Genomic DNA, 24,629 nt, shown 5'->3' with positions numbered 1-24,629 from the left:
GCCTCTCTGGTCGAAACCATTTTTTTTTTCCTGGCTTTATATGTTTTTATAGCGTGTTATTACACACATAATTGAGCACTGCAATTCAGCAACCAATTGTGGATAAGAGCCGCCAGCCAAGCTGTCAGGGAAATTAATTAGTAAAAGGAAAGAAAGGAGCAGTACTTACACCAACTACTTACCCGAGGAAGTCTCGGTCTTCTTTCCTGAATTTGCTTTTACAAATATTTAAAAATGTTTGCCCTTTCAGAGGATGGAGACGCAGCGCCCACACCCAAATACAGAGAAGGTCCTGTCCGGGACTCATCTTGGGAGCTTAAGAAAGCAAGACCCTGGCTTCCCCAGGGCCTCTCAAAATGTGTGTCTGCAGGAACAGAGTGCTTCACCTCCAAGGAGGCCTTGGGCTTCACCCTCTCCTGGACCAGCCCTCTCAGGAATTCCACGGGGAGAAAACCAGGAGTTCCCCAATCAAGGGACTCAAGTGTTCAGCCAGGCTCAACTGGTCTCGTTCCAAGCAAGGCTGCCTAATTCGTGACAACTGGACAGACAGCAGTGCCAGGCTTCTAGAAATGAATCCGGATATCAAATTTGAACATACAACACTTAAAACTTTTTTAAAAAATTGTTATTTTAATCAACTCTTCTTTGAATTCCAGTCTGAATTGTTCACCTTCCCATGAGGACACAGAATAAATGAGCGATTCAAACACTACAATGCCCATGATCCTCAAGGCAACTCTCAGGCTTTGAATTTGGCTAGTACAAATCTCTCAGTGCGGCCATTCATTTCAGAGCTTCAGCTTCTCTTGAGTTACAGAATCAACTTACTTCCATGCATTTATTTACTCAAGGACTTACTACATTCTGGGACACAGCTGTTCTGAGTATGAAGATAAACAAGACAGGGTCTCTGCTCTCATGTAGCTCGCGGTCTAGTGACGGCAGAAGACATGACAACACAACGAGCTCAGTGCATTAACAGACCTGCGGGTGATGACCAACATAAGAAGCCACCAACTCACTGGGGGCGGGCAAAGAGGAGGGATGGAAGGGAGCACAAGGCCTTTGAGCAAAAATAAAACAAAAAGCTCTATGAACCTTATTTGTCCAGACTGTCATACTATAATCTTTAGTCAAATTATACAAATGGCAGGGCCAAGATTTTAAGTTTATGGGGCTACAGCACCTTCAGGAACCCAAGTTTTGCTTGTGGGTACAGCAGGTAGGAAACCTTAATTCACCAAGTCAAATGCACCAAAAAAAAAAAAAAAAGTCTCCTCTTGAAATCAAATTAATTCTGAGTCCAAGGCCCAAGGCGAAAAACTGATCTCTCAAAGCCATTCCTAGGAAGTCACACAAAGAGAAGCCTATTATGCTTACTACTGAATCCTCGTTGCCAACTAGACCCCGAGGGCCCTGAAATCCAACACATTTACAGTTCCGTGTCTCTCAGGTGGCACCAGCATCCTGGCAAGGCAAGAAGCCCGACATCTAAAATCCAGCCTCCCTAGGCCCACCAAGGGCCCAGTGAGCTCCTCCCTGGCCAGTGCTGCCAGCGAGATAATCAAGGATCCAACCTTGCTCCCTTCCCATCCAAGGAAATCTGTTTTGTGCTCCCCGCTCTCAAAGGGAAACCACCCTCCACCCCAAGAGGGATGTCAACATTCTCTATTCCATTTAAGAAGTAGGTCAACATTCTCCATTCTATAGATTTAGACTTTGGGAGAGAGACTGAGTAGAAACTCTACTTCAAACTACCTCATGTTTTCCACCAGGCAAGTAACTGCAAAGCAAGAAATTACCACCACACCTCAGTTCCAGCTCCGGGATACCAAAGAATAAAAGCAGAGCCAAATGCTGGTGTAATCGCTTTATGTTTCATTTGCAACGTGCGCCCCCACAGCAAACAAAGCACAAGATGCTACAGATAAACAATCAGCAGTAGGAGCACCCCACCATGTCCCAACAGGAGGCTCCGTGGGCCTCTCCCTCAGTGTGGACACTGAGGTTCCTACTCCCCCCACGCCACTGTCTCAGCAGCACCTTCATGCTGGGAAGTGCGCATGGCACCACACCTTTTCAGTCCGAAAGAAATTTGTCAGCTCAAAGAATAAGGAGGAACTTGCTCCCCTAAAGAATGGCAAGACTGAGGGGTCCCTGAATGGTCTTCTGTTCTGTAATACAGAAGACTTCCCATAAGATAATTGAAAACCAAGACTGGGATGGATCATCACCCTCCTCAAAATGCAAAGACTCCCAGAGACCCCAAATATCATTTCAATAGAGACCTAAACTCCTTGACTGTCCAGGGCGGACAGCCCCGTCCTGGAGACATAGCTTCCACTCTGTCATTTCATGCATGAACCCAGGGTCTGCAAGCAGTCGGTATAAAAAGGCGATAGATTTAGGAGTCAAAATTAATAGCACAGCGGTAATTACAAATTTCACAAATCCAGAGCACACATTGGGGTTAAACTAAAAATAACTAGGACAGAGGATCTTTGAAGGCCACTCATCCGGGGCCTCAAAGACTGTTTTCTTAGGTGTTTTTCCAGAGAGTTGAGCAAAGGCTAAGATTTGCTGGGCCAGGGAAGAGAGAACAGAGGTAAGAGGAGGTTCATTCGGGAACTTACTGTTCCTTATAAAAGCACAACCGCCCTCATCATTCCACCTTGGTTCGCACATTTTAAGTAACACCACCTCCAGCAAGTTTTCCCCACCCGTGCTGTACACTCATTTTCTCCAGTATCTTCTGCTGCCTTGCTTTCTAATTTCGTGTGGCTTCTGGAAGCAGCCACCACATCACATGTGATCCCCACCCCAGGAGACCAGAATCGCACACTTTGGAGAAGGAATTTCTTCCCATGCTTACAGAATCCTAAAGGAGACACCGAGTCCCAGGAGTTTTATAGAGAGTAGGTTTTATCCTCGGGAGGTTTACCTCCTTCCCTGCCTCCAGCACTGGGAACTTCCCAACCCTGACAGGCCCAGAGAAATTACCTTACTAAAAAAAAAAAAAAAAAATCACAGGATCTGCCTCATAAAACCAGTTAGACTAGGGATGCTGAGGCCTTAAAACAAGTCCACGTGGGTCAGAGATCTCAAAAAGCTCTCAAAAAGCTCCCATGGCCACAGGGCAGGTCCTCAGTTAGGTCAGGTGCCCCCACTCTGACACAGGCCAGGATTCCTGCCAGAGACCCAGAGGTTAACAGTTTCTCCTTCAAGTGTTGCAAGAGTGCTTTCAGGAGAAGGGGGGTGAGCTGGGGGGTTGGGGGGGGGGAGATTAAGGGAGTGTCTAAAATCCCAGCTGAGCCAAAATCATCATTGCTCTCAACTTGGCAAATTTCAAGTCATGAGTAATCGAAAGGGATCTCAAAGCAAGGAAAGTTCAGTGCTAGCCTTGGGAGGTAGTCTCCAAAGTGGCTTACCTGGTAAATTCTTACCAAACATACTTTCTCCCTGAACTCTGCCCTCACAAAGAAAAACACAAAGTTCCTTAACACAGTGACTAACACAGTATTTGTGGTAAACATTGATTATCCAGGGTAGGATTAATCTTTAAAAAAAAATCTTGATTAGAAAGTTATGAAGCTATAAATAAATTACACAGGCTCAAAGAATTCACCATAAACCTATGGAAAAACCAACCTACCGATTTCTCGCTCTTCTTTCTCGGTATTACTTTAGAAGAGAAAAATAAAAGACTTTTTCAGGGGATCCCCGGGTGGCTCAGCGGTTTAGAGCCTGCCTTTGGCCCAGGGGGTGATTCTGGAGACCCGGGATCGAGTCCCACGTCAGGCTCCCTGTGTGGAGCCTGCTTGTGTCTTTGTCTCTCTCTGTGTGTGTGTGTCTCTCATGAATAAATAAATCTTTAAAAAAAAAAAAAAAAAAAAGCTTTTCCAAGACCGCAACTATACTTGGAGAATGTATCTGTTAGGGCAAATCAAAAATCACTTCATCTGGTACAACACGCTCCCCTCTGATGCTTTCACCTTCAAGGCACCAGGACAATCCTTTCTCAGGAAAATCCCATCAGGGAGGTTCTGTACTTCCTTCCCCTCACCCGCCTTCAATCGGAACCACATTTTCACTGGTTCATAGTGCACTGTGCACATTCAAGTCAATTCATTCTAAGATTTTATTTATTCATGAGACACAGAGAGAGAGAGGCAGAGACCTAGAGAGAGAAGCAAGCTTCCTGCATAGAGGCTGATGTGGGACCCAATCCCAGGACCCCAGGGTCACGCCCTGAGCCAAACGCAGATGCTCCACCGCTGAGCCACCTAGGTGACCCCTAGTTCATTCCAGGCATGCTGTCTCCTAAACCAACTACGTGTTGCTTGAGCCAGGACCAGGTTTTTTAAAAACTTCCTTTGCATAGCCTTTCCTACCCTCCCACCTGCCAACCCCTTCAAGGGCCTTCCAAGAAGTGGATTCAATAAACACCTATTGACCTGACAAAGAGAAAACGTGTGCTGCTCACCAGCTCCACCCCACTGGAAGAAGGGCTGGCAGCAGCTTGGGTACTAAGGGCATCTTCGCCAGCACCTATTAACAAAACAACATGCTAAGGAGACACTGTGACATCCCAGGATCCTGCGGCCACACACTTAGCCCTCTGGTATTCCCTACCCTTCTGTCCTCCAAAAATATGAGCCAAAAAGGCAACGGAAGGAGAGAGAGGCACCAGCCCTGTACCTGCATAATACCAGAGAGATAGCTCCAGCCCCCAAGTTTATTTTAAAATGAGCACCCCACCCCAGAAAGCACCACTGTAATAGGCCCTAGTTTTCTAAGAACATCCTAAATGAGCAACTGTTTTACCCACAAACTACCCCACCCCCAGCAAGAGCCCACCAAATCTGTCAAAGATGGAAAAAAAAAAAAAAAAAAAACACAATGGTAATTGTGTTATGTCATCTGCCACTTTTCATCTAAGCCCACAGAAAGAACAGCAACAATAATTAAATTTCCATCCTTAGATGTCCTTAAGTGTCAAAATAAATTCCTAACGACTGCAGGTAATAGTAACTGAATAATTCGACACAGTGCCCAGGTGATCACAGGATTTTCTGGAGTATAAAGTAAGCACCCCCTGACATTTTTCAGCAGGACGTAATAACCTACCATCATGAAATCCCTGGGTAAGCCTGTATTTATTTATTTATTTTATTTTATTTTACAATCGGTGTTTCTGTTTCCCTTTAATTACCACTGACAGTCTCTCAAGGGACACAGAGAGGTGCTCTGATGGAGCCGTCTCCACTGCTGGAGCTTAGTTACCCATAAGTGACGTTGATGGGGCCTTCACCACCTCTTTACAAGAGCCGACTGCACTAATCCCACAACTTAGCTTTAACTCTCTCCTGAGAGGAGGCTACACAGACAGGTGAGAGGGAGAAAGCAAGCAAGCAGCTCTCAACACTACGAATAAAACATCCGCTACTTGGACTGATGCAGCCACCCTTTATCAAACTCTGCAGAATTGGGTTCAGAAAACAGAGAGGCCCCGGAAAGCACTTACGGGCAAGCTCCCCAATGGAAGGAGGGTGTGTGGCAATTATTTAAAACCTCATTTAGGGGCACCTGGGTGGCTCAGTCAGTTAAGTGTCTGCCTTTGGCTCAGGTCATGATCCCAGAGTCTCGGGATCGAGTCCTGCATCGGACTCCCTGCTCAGTGGGGGTTCTGCTTCTCCCTTTGCCGCCCCCTCCCACTCTGCTTGTGCATGTGTGCTCACTCTCTCCTTCTCAAATAAAACAAATCTTTACATAAATAAATAATAAAACCTCATCTCTATAGGAACTATATACCTGGTTATTGGAACTAAAACAAAAAAAGCAAAGGAAAATTTAATAACGTCTGCTGCTGAGGGAGAGTCAGACCATGCAAATTTAGAAAATCATTTGCTCTATACCAAAATTTTATGTAGAAAGAACACATGTTTTGGACAAATGGTCCCCAGTTTTAATTATTTCTATTAACAGTGCTTGGTTTACTTAGAAGGTACTCTGATGGGCTTTCTGAAGTAACCATCTTCCACTGTAAATTCCTGACCTTCATAGGTCAAGGTCTTCCCCATGAGAAATGAACTGAAAACCACCAGTGGGCAGTGCTTCTGGTTAAAAAGGTTTTCCCCCCCAGGTGAAGGGGTCTTGGGCATCCAGGAAGGTATCCTTAAGACAAAGGAAGGTTGCTATCACATGGCCAGACCAGAGGCTGAGTTATGAGAGTTCCCTGTCCCCCACGTACTGGGGGATCCTGGTGAAAACCCCACAGGGCAGGACCCTCATCATCCCATCTGAAGATGCTGAGAATTAACACCAGTGATTTCTTGTGCCACCAGCATCCACCTCCAGAAGCTGCTATATTGCCCCCAACACTATAGGCTTGCTCCCCAGTATCCCATTCAGTCTGTGGGCTAATTATGCTTTTGTAGGTAAATCCAGAAACCCAATCACCTCTTAAAACTACCTCTCATGGGACTTCACACCCCAAATTCCAAACAACGAACTTCCAAATAAACTTATAAAACAACCCTGATCGCTAAGGCTAACAACTTAGGCTAGAGATATTAGCCTCTGTTTTAAAAAAAATAAATAAAATACAAACCAGCACATTGGATTAAAAAAATCTCTTTATTCTGATGTAACTTCATAAACTTTAGTCTACTCCAAAGGCTGGGTAGCTAGGAGCTAAGAACAGTACAGGAGAGCCCTGGCTGCCTGGTCAAGCAGACACAAATCTTTTAAATGAAACAATTTTTTATTTTTTTTAAGGTTTTTTATTTATTTATTCATGATAGTCACACAGAGAGAGAGAGAGAGAGAGAGGCAGAGACACAGGCAGAGGAAGAAGCAGGCTCCATGCAGGGAACCCAACGTGGGATTCGATCCAGGGTCTCCAGGATCGCACCCTGGGCCAAAGGCAGGTGCCAAACTGCTGCGCCACCCAGGGATCCTGAAACAATTTTTTAAAATCAGAAATTGTGGGTCTAGGACATGGCAATGATAGACTTGTGACATAACACATGGCCCAAGAAGATTAATTCTGCACAGCATGAAAATTCAAAACCCAAGTCTTTTCTGTCTGGAGCCCAGGGTAAAATAAAAAGCAGATTCTGCTTTTAAAGGAAAAGATCCAAAAAATAAAAAAATAAAAATAATAAAGGAAAAGATCCAATTCTGCAATTGGGGTCTCCAGGAGCTAGCACCAAAAAACCATGCTTTATCATTTTCACCTATAACAATTGTTTTTTTCTGATATTTATTTGAGAAAGACAAAGAGATAGGGTGCTAGCAGGGGGAAGGGGCAGAGGGAGACAGAGAATATCCTGGGCAGATTCCCTGCTGAGCGCAGAGCACTAAGTAGGGCTCCATCCCACAAACCTGAGATCATGACCGGATCGGGAATCAAGAGTCAGATGCTTAACTGACAGAACCACCCAGATGCCCCTAGAACAATCACTTCTGATGCACACAACAGTACGCTATAGCATCAAATGAAATACAAAACCACCTTGCTATCCAGAGAAACTCCTCTGCAAGGATTGGGGGTTAAGAGAGAGAGTACCCTCAATTTATTCTGATGACTGACAGAAATGTACCAAAAAATGTTAAAAGATGAATAAAAATGCAACCTGAAACTTTTCTTTCCTATATGCTTAAGTCAGCATAATTTGAAAGGAAGAAGCTCTGAGTAAACGTCTTTGTGAGAATTCCTCTCAAGAATGTGTGCCTATCCACAAATCAGAAAACGGACTACCAAATTTGTCAAAAGAAAAAGGTGAATAGTTCTAGAACAAATTATATACTGATGACAAGTTTAAAATTCCAATGTTTCTGTATGTAAGAGGGAAACAAAAAATTGGAACTGAAAAGGACCTCTTATTTCACCACATGTGAAAATCTTAGAGGCTATAATCCACCTCGCAAGAAACCAAGACAGATTCGGGCCTTGCAACTCCTCCGCCAATACTCAGCCACTACTCATAAAATTACCAGAATTCCTGCAACCCATTTCCACTGACAGCAGCATTTTCCTAAGCACCACGGAGTACAGCCCAGTATCACTGCTAATGTTGTAAGGCTGGGCATCAATAGTCCACCAGAAATTAATTTCTTTCAACATGGGACCAGTGACAGCTTACTGCTACAGGCATGACTATAATGAATCACCAAAAATTAATTCTAGCCGAATTGTTTCCCAAAGCCAACCAGAAAATTAAAAGTGGTTTACAGTTTTAAACTTTCATTTGTAGAAACTCACACAGTCCATTAGATGATGACCTAAAACTTAGGATCATAGCTTTAAATCCTAGCTCTGACCTTAAGTTCTCCCAACAGACATTTAAACCGAACTCTTCATGCCACAGGCACAGGAGCTTATCTGCTAAGTGGTCTTTGCATTAATGATTATTCGTTTATTCTCGTCACATCATCTAAAGTTCTTTGCTGGGATCAAGAGGCTGGGACGTGAAGGAAAGCCGAGTGTATTATGTCAAAGAGATCCCATAGCTATACCTTCAGTACAGTAGTATGGACCAACTCAGTTATGACATTTTCAAAGACTTTGGTAAAAGTTTAATGAAGACATGCATGCAAAACCCTCAGAATGGTGTCTTGACACACAATATGCCAAAATGCAATTTTGTGCAGTATATTAGTGTCCACTGTACATCCTTCCTGTTGCGGGGATTTGAGTTGATAGGAGGACACTGTTCCCACTCAGAGGGGCTCACTATGTAGTGGGGGAGAGAGACTGATTACTCCACAGACTACAAAACAACCGTACAAAATGAGAATGAAAAAACAAAGGAAGGACCAGAGAAGGCTACGCCAACATTATGCCAATATTAACAACATATACAAGGTCTGGCATAGCCCAGGAACAAAGGGATGGGGCACAACCCTCAGAAAAAGAGCTTCTCTTGCTTCAACTTTTTCATTGAAATACAGTTGGCGCACATGTTACATTAGTTTCAGGTGTACAACATAGTGAGCTATCTTCAACTTTTAAAGTTAAAAAAAAAACTACTTTCATGGACAGTACATGCAGTTTTATCCTCACTCCCTACCTCCTCTTACAGACTTTTACATCTTCAATAGTTTTCGAAGATGACTGATGCCCAAAGTGAGAGCCCTAAAGGATGACAAGATGTTAAATAGTAAAAAAAAAAAAAAAAAAAAAAGCACCTCATTCCTCTTCACAGAATAATAAGGCAGGAAACCCACACACCAGGACATTAGGGGTGGGGGTGGGGGGATGGAAAACAAGAAAGTGAGAACAAAAAGCTTTTAAGTTTTTAGTGAATCATACAATTCCGTAACCAAAAAAAAAAAAGGCTTTTCCCCCAAACATTCTATTCAACTAAAGGTTTACTACCATCTTTCAACTAACGTGGTTTGTCATGTTCTTTTGAAGATTCCAACAGCCACGCTTCAGAGGGGGAAGAAGAAAAAAAAAAGTGCCAAATTGTCAAGTTGCTTCTCTACCAGTGTAACTCCTCCCGGCTGGCCTTCACTCCCTAATTTTAAAACTGCTACCCTCAGCTTGCTCCAGGTGGAAATGTTCTAATTTCCAAAGCGCAACTCCTGAAAATAAAAGTGATGTTGACTTTTTCATAAAATTAAGAGAGTTCCAAATTATAATTTCCATCTCTCTCTCCTTCACACAGCGGACTTGCACCATGCAGAAAAACCACCCACCACCACAGATGAAAACTAGTCTTACAAGATCTTAGAACCACTCGAACCATAAACCAGCAGTAGGCTTAGTCAATATCCACAGAGCAAAACACCAAGAAATCCCAAAGAAATTACGTGGCACGTTAAATATAATTTACCAAAGGAGCATCCCAAACAATAAATACATAAGTTAAAGCATGAAAACACAGGGAGAGAGAACAGAGTCATTCCTTACCTGACAAGCCATTTGCCTCTCCTTCTCTGTGGCTCTCTGATGCTCACAGGACACCCTAAAGATGCACTAACTTAACCTGGCACTCCTACTCACTAGTCACAAGAGAGCCACAAAAATGAAAGGACAGCATCTTCTTGAGTGTTCCTGATAGATACTCTACTGACCTAAGAGGAGTCTGAGGTTTTCCTTCAGTCAAACTTCTCCAAACACGCCTCTGGGGCTGCTGCTCTGCCTGCAAGGACCCACCCCTCCTCCTCTGGGTTTCACCTGAGGCAGCATCCTCACAGCTGCCCTTTTAAAACAAGCCTGAGGTGATGACGACTTCAAAGGAGCCGCAAAGGATATCAATTAAGCTGCAGGTGATTTCATCTAGGCACTCCAGCTAAAACTAAGGGAGTAACCAAGCCAATTTTCTGAGTTTATGTTACGTGTGTAGGAGCTGGACACCTTCCTCTTAATTGAAACGATTTATTCATTAAAAACCCGTTTGTGAAAATAATCCTTTAACCTTTATACACAGAATAGATTTCCTCACCACTGCATCGCATTTCAACACCTTGATGTAGTTTAGGTAGCAAGGATTGCCCTTAAGAAGCTATCTTAAATTTGCAATTTCTGTAATTGAAGTCCCAAAGATATAAGATTTTAACCAATTCTAACCCAATTTTATTTCCCTTCCACTGATGATGATGCACTGAGGCCCTTCCTACATTGTAAAAGGTATACTCATATCTGCTTGAAGAAATGCCTAAGAAACGAATGTTAACACCAGAAGCCAGAGAAATGATGATTATTGTTAAAAACAAAGAAAGGCACAAAATCATCAGCCAGGAACGAGCTACATACCTACCTTCTTAGCTTATCAAAAAAGGAGCTGACCAAGTTCTAAGACAGAGGCCAAAAGGCCCAGGTCTGATGTGAGTTTATTAATCTACATCCCAATGCCCAAACCGATTTAGGTGCACCTGTGAGCTTGCAATCCACTGCAAATACCACTAAATTATAAAGTCAAGAATAATAAAATTAAATTTTCATTTTCCACATGATAGCCTATAAAATTAGTTAAGAAAAGAACGCCAATTTGTAAGTATTTCCACTCCCCCGCCCACATCCCTAATGCCCCCCAGCCCCCAATATCAGTAGTACAAACCACTTGGGCTGAAAGGTTCAGTGGAAGTAAGTACTATAATCAAAATTATATCGACTGTGTCCAAGAGAGGAATTGATGGGCTGGCAAAAGAGTACAAGCTTAGGGTACAGATTCATAGGCTGCCACAGAAACGCATGTGAGACAGTTATGAATTCAAATCATGAAATAAGCAGCGAATGCTCTACATGAAGTGAGAGGGGGACACCTGGGTGCCTCTGGTAGAGCATCTGCCTTCGTCCCAGGGAGTGACCCCGGAGTCCTAGGATCAAGTCCCACATCGGGCTCCCCGCGGGGAACCTGGTTCTCCCTCTGCCTGTGTCTCTGCCTCTCTCTGTGTGTCTCTCATGAATAAATAAAGAAAATCTTTAAGAGAGAGAGAGAGAGAGGTGGGAGGGTCCACCAGAACCTGCCCACGGGCTCCATACATTGAAGTGTGACTTTACCGGATGTGTGCCGCTGACCACGGTCCTGAACCACATTTCGCCTTCCAGGGGAAGGGTTTTCGCTCCCATCCTTCCCACTAAAGGAGAAGGTGAGAGTGTGCTGAGGCAGACAGGCAAAGCGAGGGGAAGAGACAAGTACACAGAAGCTGCTGGAGGATGGGACTTCTGCTGAGCCTTATGTTATGCTTTAACCCCAAAGAACAGCACCAGATAAAAAATTCAGACAAAATATCGGAGACATAAGAGAACAAGAATCTCTGAACAACACAAAGCTGTAGAAACAGCAACGTAGGGATCCCTGGGTGGCGCAGCGGTTTGGCGCCTGCCTTTGGCCCAGGGCGCGATCCTGGAGACCCGGGATCGAATCCCACATTGGGCTCCCGGTGCATGGAGCCTGCTTCTCCCTCTATGTCTCTGCCTCTCTCTCTCTCTCTCTCTCTCTCTCTCTCTGTGTGTGACTATCATAAATAAATAAAAAAATTAAAAAAAAAAAAAAAAAAACAGCAACGTGAACAGGCGTGTAGAGCGGCGCACCAGGCTGGTGAGAGGAAAACGAACTGCAGCCCCTGCACCAGCATTGGACTTACAGCATAAGTACTCCTAGATTATTTTTATTTTTACCCTAAAGGTTGACATGTCCACACTCCCCCAAAGGGACAAAAATAGAATGGGGTTGGGAAGTGATTTACATGCACGAATTCTCGCACTTTTAAAAGTACTATTGCACTTCTGACAGATTTCCTCTCTGCGAAGCAGCTCGGGTGGCCCCCAGAACCCCTGGCTGGTCTCACCCGACCCTCATGCTTAGGTGAACCAAAGCTGGCTTCCTGAAAATCGTTTGATTTGTCTTGCTAATCAAATCATTGCTAATCAAATCAGCCTCCAAATCATTATTACCTATGATGCTTAAGCACACGGCCATGTCACCAGCCTCTCCACACAGCTGACATGCTGCCTTCTTACTAAATTCCTGGGCACAGCTAGTAATTTACACGTGCATAGAGTTTTTAGGATATTATTTAATAAATAATCACAAAGAGCAGGTTCTATGAGTAAAAGAGAGATAGCACCTTAATAGAAGGGTTAATGAACCAGACACCATAAAGCTTCCCCGTTAGTACATTATAAGAAATGCTCCATGAAATTAAAAGTGATAACTATGTTACCTACCTACCTACCTACGCACGAATGCAAGGGCCTGCGACGACTGCCAACCAAACACGCAGGTAAGCATAACGCATTAGAGAAGGGACCTCTACTTTCCGATCATTCCTGACTCTGGCATGGATATTGTGCCTACACTAGCTCTTCCATACTCAGTAATAACAACAAATGCCATTATGAATTGCGTGCTGAGTGCCAGCCATCGTGCTGGGTACTCTACATAAAGCATTTCATTAATTCTCATGCCAACCTGCTGCAATAAACATTGTCATGCCCGTTCTACAGATGAGGAAACAGTCTCAGTGTTAATAACCTTCCCAAAGTCATACAACCCGTAAGTGGCTGAACGATTGTCCTCAGTCTGTCCCCTCAGGCACTACTGGCCCTGACCGCAGAGCAGAGAAAAACTGGCGGCTAGCCCTGACGGGATGAAGGAGAGGAGCACAAGACCTTTCCAGACAACAGTACAGGTTGTGATAACGTGATTAAAAATGGCATGGTGTTTTTTCCATCTAAAAAGGATAATCACGTCTTCTAAGACATACAGGTGCATGCATGCATGCATATACATACACAGCACTCCGTTTATTTCCAACGCCAGGCCACCTTGTTATGGACCTTTCTCATTGTGAGAAATTTTCTAACAGGCTCTTTCTACAGTTTATCATGTTTGCACCCCACATTATAGTCCTTCCATACCCTTCCTCAAAGGGGCAAACTGAGAAACCACTGGACTCATTCATACGTTGTATCCACTAAGTCCGAGGGAATGCACAGCTTTGTCACTCACTGTCAAACAGAGGCAAAATAGAAATACTTGACTTTTCCCTAGAATATCTCAGACCAGAAGTGGAAAGAGCAAAATCCTTAGTTCTCTGATGCCGACCCTTCCCTCTCTAGAAAAATACAAGCGAACAAGTTAGACTCCCAGAATGTGTATTAGCTCACAAACACCCCACTTTCCATCAACAGGGAATCTCATACAACCTCAGGGCAATTTCACCTTGTAGTCCTCTCGGGTAAATGTCTTCCTGCAGTTTACTGTGGAAGTTAACGACTGCCAGGCCCTCTGCTCAGCCCCCAATCCCATTAAGAAAGCTTTTCCTCCAAGAAAATAGTGGGCTTAATGCAACATCGTAGTGAAAAGAAACATTAATATTCACACTATGATAATCTCTTGAAGAGAGCTACATTCCTTTTCTATGATATTTCCCATGTCTTTACCTGGAGCACCTGAACTGCCAGGAATGAGCCCCCATTCCAGGTACACACCATTTATTACGATGCCTTCCTCTAGGTCATCAGCTCCAACCCTGGAACATTTAAAGAGGCCACACAAGCAGTTACCAATGTGTGGGCTCCAAGTTTCCCATGTTCCCAAAACACAAATGCCATCCTACCACGTTCTTGACTCAATCCTTCAGTGGTTCCCAGTACCCTTGGAATGAAGTCCAAAAGGTTCTGGATGACCTACTGCATCTGTCTCAAGCATCATATGCCATGCTGCCCCCGCCCCACGCCAGACAACCTACAGACCCACCGTACTCTCTCTCCTGCTGCACAGCCTCTTACTCCATGCATAGCTTTGAGCCCTTCCCTCCTCCCAGCCATTCCCCAATCATTCCCCATTGGACTCAGCTCACATAGTACCTCCTCAGTGAGGCAGTTCTCACCTCAGACTGAATGAGTTACATGAGACAGACATCCTCCCTCACAGCCTGCTCCTCTGTACCCATTTACCACCTCTGAAACCAACTAATAATCCTATGTTTAGGGACTATCTCCCCCAACTACACTAGAACCTTTGTGGGGTCCAAGCTATCTCTGTCTCATCCACTCTCTCTGGTCCTTAATGCCGAAGCCAATGCTTCACAAGAGTCTCATGCAATATATATTGCTTGACTGATTTTCTGAACTCGTGGCTGGCTCTCTTAATGAAATAGTGAGTCAAAAAAGGAGACTAAATAATAAATGCACCAAGATTTATGCACTACTTTTGTTCAAATTATGAAGCTGCTGTGATTAATAAAATACAAACTCAATGAAAAGCTTTACTGAGGAGCACCTGGGTGCCTCACTGGGTTAAATGACTGCCTTCGGCTCAGGTTGTGATCTTCGGGGCCTGGAACGGAGCCCCGAGTCAGGCTCTGGGCTCAGTGAGGAGTCTGCTTCTCCCTCTCCTTCTGCTCCCATCCCCATTCATGCTCACTCCTGCATTCTCTCTAATAAGTAAATAAAATCTTAAAAAAAGAAAAGCTCTACTAAATCCATGGTTGTTTTTAGCTATTTATTTTCTTAACCAGTCAACACCAGAAATTCATCTGCTGCATCACTATCATGTGCAGGAATCCCACACACACACACCCAGTATTGCTAAAAGCAGTACCCAAACTCAAGCACTATTTAATAGAACAGTTCACAGAAGCCCCATAACCATGCCTACTGTAACACAGGAAACTGTTTCCCAACGTATGTCAACAAAACAAACCCTTTAGCACCACAGAGTATAAATGAGCTGCTTTATATCAAGTTGAAAATCCTTTCACCCACTAAGCCTTTTTTTTGGCCATTCTAAGAATCCTTCAAAGTTTCAAGTTCTAATATACACAGTGAAAAGCAGACTTAATACACAAGTCCCTTCAGAGGTATTTTGAGTAGATCCTCGGTGATTTGGCTTTGTTCAAAATTTACTTGGATCTTGGGGCGCCCAGGTGGCTCAGTTGAGTGTTGGACTCTTGATTTCAGCTCAGATCATGGTCTCAGGGTTGTGAGATCCAGCCCCGCATTCAGCTCTATGCTGGGCGTGGAGCCTGCTTAAGATTCTCTCTCTCCCTCTCCCTCTGCCCCTTCCCTCTTTTTCTCCCCCTTTCTTAAAAAAAAAAAAAAAAAAAAAAAAAAAAGGATCTGTACCCATGAGGTATTTTTGATAAGAGATCTAGAGGTCTGAGCATAGTTTACAACAGACAAAAACAAATGAATACACACACAGTCACCCTTCAATCAAATGCACAACTATTTTCAAAGATGTCATTTTTTTCCTTATTCATTCAACCTATATTCACTGCATACCTACTAATGTATTAGAGGAACTGTGCAAGGCCTATGGAACAAAATCCCTACCCTCAAGACGCTCATGACACAGCAAATAGCACCTGAGCATTTCGCTAGTGTCATCACAGTTGCTTTGGGAAAGGACAAAGCGAAGTGCCTAAAGGTCGATCTCAGAAATGTGATGAGAGGAACAATCTAGATCATCATAGATCGACAGAGCCCACTACCTCTCAAAACCTACAGACTCTAAATGCACAGGCTTAGGAAAGCAGCAGAGGGAGTCAGATGCAGTTTATTAAACCAAATGCCATGCTCTAACTGTCCAGTGTTTCACTTTAAGTGCAAAAGAACTACAACTGCTGCCTTGTTAAACCATTATTTTTAAGCCTCAGAAGCATAAAGGGCTGACTTAAATCTGTAATACTTAATAAGGCCACACACATATTGATAGATAAAATACAAAACAGGTCAAATAATACTGACACTACTGGACACATTCAAATCAGCTTAAAGTTACAAAAAAAAATAGCACTGCAATAAATACTCTACAAACTTGAATTCTGCTGTTTTTTTAAAAAGTGATGCAGTAAGTTACTGCAAAAAGAAAAACACTTTGGAAAGCAGTGACTCTCCCAAGCTAGACATAACAACTTCAAAATCTAAACGAACCTCTTCCCATTTTATGGGCTGCACTTAAGCCTTTTAATGCTTTATACTCAGGGCCTTGCTGTAGTATAACTAACATTACACTGATGGTGCCCTGCCATAATACAACCTGATACAAATAAAATGTTTCCCAGCTTATGCCAATAAAATGAGAATTAACCTGAACAGACACAACCTCAGGTTCTCTCAAAGCAGCAGGGTAATTGTGCCTAAACAAAAATAACAAGCCAGCCCAAGTTCGCACTTCCCTTTCAAAAAATTTCCAACACGAATTAACTTGAAAATTAATATGTACTTAGTGCTTGATGCAATATGCCAGAAACTGTGCTAGGATTAAATTAAATGACATTTAGGCATTTTAGGTATAAAATGCCTAACTCTATAATGATTATTTGCATTTAACAGTGCAAAAACCAGGGCTTAGATGAGTCAAATGGCCCACAGTCCCACACCTAGCTAAGGTGGCAGCCCTGGGACGCAAACACAGGTCTTCCCAGTAAACTTGGTGTTTGTAACCTGGCTCTCTTGACTGAATCCTCAAGAACAGTGTTTATAGCTATGTGCATTTTCTCAGGAGCAGGTGGAGAGCTTACATTAGATTCTCAAAGAAGCCCACAAGCCCCACAAAAGTTAAAGAATGAAAAAAGAAAAAAAAAACACACAGAAAAAAGTGCACTGGACTTCAACGCCTCCCACCAAGACCATCACTTCTGTACTCCTGAGGAGGCAAAAACCCCACCGTGACAGCCGCACTTGAAAATTCTCAGAGCAAGTCAAGATTTCCACTCCTGGATAATTTCCAGCAACCCCTGCCACAGAGTAAGTCACACAATCAATTGCAAGACTGTATCCATTTACATCCAATTCTGAGATTTCACAAATACTGACCAATGTTATTTAGTCATCCCACTTTCCAAAACTGTTTCCATCAACCAATCCTCACTGCGCTGCCTGTGAAATAAGCTATCATTACATCCACTTCCGAGAAAGTAAAATACTGTCACCCTGAGGCCAGGCAATAAATCAGCTACAGAATCCGGATCAGAAGTGAGCAGTTCCCTCCTTCCCCTACCCAAGATAGGCAAGACCATGACATTTAACCCCAGGGCACCCTCTCCTAGCTACACAGAAAACGGTGGGCATTTTTTTTCTACCAGCGCCAACGCTAGATCAGAATCTGCTAGTGAATCAATGAGTTAGGGCGTACCCCCAGCTGTTCAACGACAAGTGTGCTCCTCCTGAAAGTTGAGGCAATTGTCCCGTGCCTGGCATCTTCAAAACCAGACTTAACCACTGAGGGACCCTGGCATCTCTGTGGGAGGTGCGGCCCTCAGCTTAACTCCTGGCATTCTGTGCCTAGGATCAATCTGAACGTTCGATCCATCCTAAATTTCTGATTTAAAAAAAAAAAAAAAAAGTATTTGTGGGGAAATGAACTTTATGTTAACTGGTTTAAAACCCTCATTTCTACAGATAAAACGGAATGTCAGGAATGCAACACCTTGCCCAAGGCCTCACAACTGAGGAGCAGAGACAGTACTAGAAAGTGGGCCTCCAGACACCTATCCAGGATCCTTAGGGTGTCCTCCTGGGCGTTGGGAAATCAGCCACGGTTACTGCCAGAAGGTTGGCCATTGACCTGATAGCGTTTGCTCCCTCCCTGCCAGCTAGGACTTCACTCCACCACCTCGTGCCAGCTGCACAATTTGGGTCCAGACTGAGACCCCTGGGAGCCCAAGTCAGGACGGTGACCTTAACTCGCACAGTCTGAGGCACAAAGCCAATGACTCGCTCCAGCTAAACCCACCGGAGAAGAGAGACAGGGCTCTGGCACGGAGCAATCAGTATCACAAGGAATCTATGTTAGGATGAGGTTTTATTTATAGCCCCGCCTGACCAAGACGACTTCCGCCCAAGCAACCTCCAAAGCAAACAACCTTAGAGATAACGAAGAACTCTGTGCGTCCCTAACCGCGCTCCGAAGGCGGAAGGGAGCCGAGGAAGGCAGTGAGAGCTCACGAAGTCCTACTTAGGCTCAGCGCGTCGGACGCGACCCGCGAGTTTTGCAAGAACATTCTCCAAGAGACCAGGGTGGACACAGCGCCCCTCCCCCCCCCTCCATCCCCCTCCCCCCTCCACCACCCCCCAGGCAAACCCGAGGTTCTCCATCCAGTCGGGCAATGGGCGCGCACCGCATGCGGGGAACGGTCCGGATGGGGGGCGCGCGGGCGGGCCGGGGCACCCCTCCCTCCGGGGACCGAGGGCGCGCGGGCGGGCCGGGGGACCCGGGGGACCTGGGGGCGCGGGGTCGGGGCACCCCTCTCTCCGGGAACCGAGGGAGCGCGGGAGGGCCGGGGGACCTGGGGGCGCGGGGTCGGGGCACCCCTCTTTCCGGGGACCGAGGGAGCGCGGGAGGACCGGGGGACCCGGGGCACTCGGGGGCTTGGTGTCGGGGCACCCCTCTCTTCGGAGACCGAGGGAGCGCGGGAGGACCGGGGGACCCGGGGCACTCGGGGGCGCGGGGTCGGGGCACCCCTCTCTTCGGGGACCGAGGGAGCGCGGGAGGACCGGGGGACCCGGGGCACTCGGGGGCGCGGGGTCGGGGCACCCCTCTCTCCGGGCACCCAGGGCGCGCGGGGGACCCGGGGGAGCGGGGTCGGGCCGGGGGACCTGGGGTCCTGGGGGCGCGGGTCGGGGCACCCCTCCGCGCCCCCCGCCCATCCCCTCGGCCCGACCGCTTGGCGGGAAGAAAGAGCTTAGCGGCGGGGACCCGCGAGGCGTGGAGCGCACGTCCCCTCGCCCCCCGCGGCCCCCGGGCAGGTGCAGACAGCACCCGACGGCACGGCCCGGGGCGGCAGGGGCAGGCACCTGGGGTCCCCCCGCCGTGCCCCGGGGCGCCCTACAGCGGCCGCGCGGGCGCAGAGCCGGGGGTCCGGGCAGCGGGGGAAGGCGGGGCCCACCTCCTCGTCCTGCTCCTCCTGGGACGCGCTGCTGCCCCGGGGCGCGGGCGGCGCGGCTGCTCCGGGCGGCGGCGGCGGCGGCGGCGGCGGCGGCGGCGCACGGGCTCCAGGCTCCAGCCCCACGCGCGCCGGGGCCCACGCGGCGGGCGGCCGGGAGCCCGGGGCGCCACCCGGCGGCGGCGGCGGCGGCGGTGGGGGCGGCGGCGGCTCGCGGGAGAAGCGGCGCGGCTCCCCTTCCTCCGACGGAGTTTCGGAGCCCGAGGAGGACCCGGCCGAGGACGCGGCGGCCACCGCGGGGGCGAGGGCGGGGGCGCGGGCGCCGGGGGCGCTGCAGCCGCGAGGCACCGGCCCGGGCCCCGGCGCCTCCGAAACTTTCTCCCCCATGTCGCCCCCTCGGGCCCGAAGTGCGCGGCCGGGGTCCGGCGGGGACGCGCGCGCTCAGCGCCCCCGGGAGGAGCAGCGCGGCGCGGCTCCGGGCGGCGGCGGCGGCGGCGGCGGCGGCGGCTCCCGGGCTGCGGGGAGCCCCCCGGCGACTACATGGCCCGGCCCCGGCGGCCGCCCGGGCTCCCGCGCGCAGGGACAGGCCGGCCGCGCCCCGACCCGCGAGCCCCGCGCGCTGCGCCCGCGCCGCGGGGACTGCGGCTCCGCCAGCCGAGCCCGCCTCGGGGCCGGAGCGGGGCCGGCGGCGCAGACGGGCAGCCCGGGGAGCCAATGGCCGGGCAGGCGCGCCGGTGGGCGGAGGCTGCGGCGCCCCCGGCCGCCCGGGCGTCAGGTAGGGGGGCGGGGCCGGGGCGCGGGAGCGCGGGGGGCCCCGGGGCCGGGGGGCGGGGGGCGGCGGGGGGGGCGCCGGGCCCTGGAGGAGACCCGGACTCCGCGTCGGGGGAGTGGGACCGGGGACGCGGACCAGAAGCCGCCGAGCTGGGACCTGAAGAGCGACCGCAGACACGGTCACGCACCCGCGCGCCCCGGGGCAACTCCTTCGGCGTGTCGACTGCATCTAAACGGACCTGAGACCCGCTCCCAAGCCTCCGCTGGAACTCCTCGGGCCTCAGGGTCCCCAACCGGACACGGACACTGTCCAGTTAATGCCTGTCTTGTCGGGCTGTGTAAGATGCACACGCACATGCACACACGCACACGCACACACTAGCCTCAGCAGAGCGCCGGGCTTGGAAGGAAGCATGGATAGTTTTGCAAAGACTGTTTTCTTTATTTCTGTTCATAAACGAAAAGTTGGAATCAACGACTTGTACCTCTGAAAGGGAAGAAAGTAAATAAACGCCTCTCTGTTTAATGGGGAACAAGAGGATGCCCAGCGCTGGGCCCCGGGGTCCTAAACAAAGTTGAATTAGAAAACGCTCGGGGTAAACTTTAGTTTATCTGATATAAGGATGGCACTGGATGGGATGAGCACTGGGTGTTTGTTTTTCTATATGTTGGCAAATTGAACACCAATAAAAAATAAAAAACTATCAAATAACCTGGAAAAAAAAAGAAAGAAAGAAAAGAAAAGGCTCAGGGGCCCTAACCATCGTGCATCTCTCCAACTCAGCTAAGCAGAGCATGAAACGAGTTTACGTTTCCAGCTCACTTTCTCCTCGCCCTGGATTGTAAGCCGGCAGGATGCAACACCAAGTGCTTCGTTGTCCTTACCCCCGAAGAACCAGGAGAAACAACTTTGACCAAAGGCAGGAAAAACACTGTAGAGCCCGCCCCTGTGGCTGGAGAATGCATCCTTCAGGGTGACCGGGTGGACTTGAATTTCTCAGTTTGGCAGCAGGAAATAAATGATTCCTCCCTTGCCCTGGGCTCCAGCCCTATTCTGAGATCTGCCCCTGTGGCCTAAGATATAAATTCAACCTGACTAAATTCCACAGACACTGACTGAGATGTGGGCCAGGTGCTTGCAGGGGATACCAGGATCAGCGAGGCAGGTCCCCTGCCCTCGAGGAGCTTATGGTCAGACAAGAGAATGATGCTGCATAACATGGCTCCATTATTAATTTTTTTTAAGCTGTGTCATGGGAGAAGCGGGGAGAGTTCTAGAAAAACAGTTAACAGGTCCTCAAGAATCTTAGATTTCTCTTTATCAGAACAGTTTTGCCAAAGGTCCTTAAGAACTGAAGGACTGGAGTTGAAAGCCCCTTCAGCTAATGAGCCCTTTCATGCTATCAGGGTATTTACAAGTGATACATCACACAAAGTGCTTCATTATATTGGACAGCAAGCTTTGTCCTGACCAGTTCCCCCCACCCCACCCCAGGACAGAGGGGAAGGAAACATGGCATGAGCCTATTGCCACAGACAGGCATACTGCAAAGCGGGCTCTGGCTGTCAGGCTTGCATTGTGACACTTCAGGATTATCTGCAGGGATGTGAATACCTGCTGAGGCAAAAGGACAATTCCAGTGACTTGGCTAAGTTGTGACAGCAAGGCTGAAGAGAGAGCACAGTGGGGCGGTCAGAATCCAGCCCTGGGCCTCACAATTGCTTTTCTAGTCAGGACTATTGCTCTTTATCTGAACCCCTATGTGGTTGATTCGCCACAGCCAAAGTGAAATCGGGACTTAGGCAAACCATTCACATGAAAGAGAAGGAGAGGTTGCTTTTCAGTGCGTCGGCAAAGAAGAGGCAATGACACGATCTGAATTACTAACAGGAGAAACGATGGTGGCAATTATTGCTTCGGCCCTAAGCGTTGCCTGTAGATGGTCTCGTTTAACCCTGGCCACCAACCTTACGTGCCAGACTCTGTTAGCCCCGCTCTGTAGATAAAGAAACTGAGGATCTGCAAGGTCAAATAACTTGCCAGAGGTCACACAGCAAATGAGTGACAGCACTGTGGTTTGAACCCACTGGTCTGCTTCTGAGTCACTGTTAAACATCCCAGTATGATGCTATTTCAGAACAGGCCACTTTTTCAAGTGCATATACCTGCTCCATCACAAATATCCATAGAGCAGGACATTGTTGTCTTGATTCAGTATGTAAAAGAGTTATGAAAGGATCCTTGGACAACAGATTGTTTTTCCCACAAACATTTATAAGGCACTTACAATGTTTTTAAGCACTTTACAAATGTTAATTTTTGTGATCCTCGTTATCAACTCTATGAGGTAGCCACGATCATTATTCTCATATTCCACATGTGAAACGTGTGAAAACTGTGGCACAGAAAAGTTACATAATTTACCCCAAGTCCCACAGCTGGCAAGTGATGGGGCCAGGATTCAGATTTGAACGGTTTGGGCCAGGCATTCATGCTCTCAGCCTCTACCAATCAGAATCAGGTGCTAGATCAGTATTTAAGTTTTTAAACCTTAACCCTGCATGAGAAATATATTTTACAACTCATAACACACATAAATACAACTACAAATAAAATCCCATTAAATAATACTTACCCTGAGTTTCTATAAGCAACGCAGTCTGAAATTGTCATATGTTTTGTTGAAAATAAAAATGCTAGTTGTGATCAGCTTAATATATTTTACACTCCACTCTGACACATGCAGTCGGAAGCAGTGTATCTAATCATCCCCAGAGCTGACCCACAAGGGAAATATGACTATGGTTCAGGCTGAGAGTTTCCAGACCAGAACTGGGCAAACTCAAAGGATGACTCTCTATATAAAGGGTGATCAGAAGGTCAGGCTAGTTCCCCAAAAATATCACAGCTAGACCTCTGGACAAATGCTGAGGTATAGCCAAACCACTGAAACAAAATCAGTTTTGATTTATCAAAATCCTGTGGTTCACCTTTCTTATCTGATAAATTATAATCATCTTCCTTCCAGTGTCAAGGGAAGTGCCCCACCAAAAGGACTTCTCATAAATGTCCCTAATGTTAGGTAGAAAAGTATGGCTTTTTTCCTGTATTGTCACTGTAAGCAAAAGCCAGAAAAATAGCAATGACTTAGAGCTCTTGGGAAGCAATAAATAGTGTAGCTTCATCTGCCAGAACCAGACCAGCCTATAGACAAGGGAGGACAAGGTAATCGGTGTCTATTCGTTGTGTCACCCAAGGGCCTGGTTCAAGGACAAGCTCCCCTGGGCACTTGCATAAGGGTTCATTGTGTTCAGTGTTTAAACACTTGCCTTAGTTTTCTATGTTGTTCTCCTAAATAACAGGAGGCATTGCCTCTGGGAGTCTCTGTTGCCTCTGCCAGTCTCTGTTCTGTGGGTGAGGCCAAGTGTGAATGTCAAGCTCTGTCTCTCTGAGATGGAGGATGTTGGATGAAAAGTCATCACATCTTTAGTCCATTCCCATTGTTTTGACCTTCCTCCTAAGGATTACCTTTAGGATTTTAATAAAATTGAAATCAATTGTCCTTCCATCTTACCTACATGAAATCAGAGCATCATCAACTCCAAACAAACATTCCTGCAAAATTACAAGTAAATATGTCCTACTTAATGCACTATCATATTTTTGGATTATGAAGATGGAGATTTTACACTTTTTGGCAGGTTTTGTTGTTGTTGTTGTTCTCATTATGGATGATTTGCCTGCTCCCTATTGACCAGTGAAATGAAGTTTCAGGATAAAGTGAACATCAATGAAAAGGTGATCACTGACATGGCCTGGACTGGGGTTTCTGATTTAAACCAAAAGGTATAGCATAATACAGCCCATGGCCCTTTCTGACCACCTAGCTAGGAGGAAAAGCTCCCACGGTTTCTCAGGCTTTTGTTTGCATCTAAGGCTCTAGGAAAGGATGGGCTACAGGACAAGGTTCCAGATGATAAGTAGAAGAATTTTTAAATGATGGTTGAAAAAGACAAGGGAGGAAGAGTAATAACGTTACTTGGCTGCTGTTGGAGTCTCTGACCCAGAGGTTGAGGAGGACAGGAAACTACGCTATGTTAGCAAATCGAAATAAGCCTGCAGCAGACCAAAGGGAAGGATGCTGCCGATCTGATCTCTTAGATCAATGTTTCTCAGTGAGTCGCGTGTGAAACACTTGCATCAGATCAGGACACAAACACAGTAACAAAGATGCTGGTTCCCTGGCCCCACTCAACGTCTGAGAATCAGAATTTTTTAAGTGCCATTCCAAAGGAGTGTCAGGTATAGGAAAGCTTGAGGATTACTGAAGATGTTGCCAATTTGCAGATCAAAGAGCCATTTTATGGGGCAAATGTGCTTGGCTCCGTAAAAGGTGACTAGAAAGAGCCTGACAGCAAGTGTGTCCCTTAGGACCACTTTGTTCCTATTCTCTTGGAGTGCAACCACCTTTGGGAGACCAAGGCAACTGAGCAGCTGGACAGGAGCA

At 47.0% G+C, this 24,629-nt stretch overlaps 1 protein-coding gene across 1 annotated transcript in view; it reads right to left on the bottom strand.

Annotated features, from left to right (window-relative positions):
• The window catches only part of MAST4 (microtubule associated serine/threonine kinase family member 4), a 538,573-nt gene extending 518,836 nt beyond the window's left edge, over positions 1–19,737 (bottom strand). The window contains 1 exon segment of the mRNA XM_038529583.1: positions 19,354–19,737. Coding sequence (XP_038385511.1) covers positions 19,354–19,737 — 384 coding nt within the window.
• Between the last annotated feature and the right edge of the window lie 4,892 nt (positions 19,738–24,629).

Source organism: Canis lupus, chromosome 2 (assembly GCF_011100685.1).
Source record: "Canis lupus familiaris isolate Mischka breed German Shepherd chromosome 2, alternate assembly UU_Cfam_GSD_1.0, whole genome shotgun sequence".
In the NCBI taxonomy this organism is placed as follows: Eukaryota; Metazoa; Chordata; class Mammalia; order Carnivora; family Canidae; genus Canis; species Canis lupus.
Note: the sequence above shows the minus strand (reverse complement) of the source record. Positions and strands in the feature narration are given on the sequence as shown.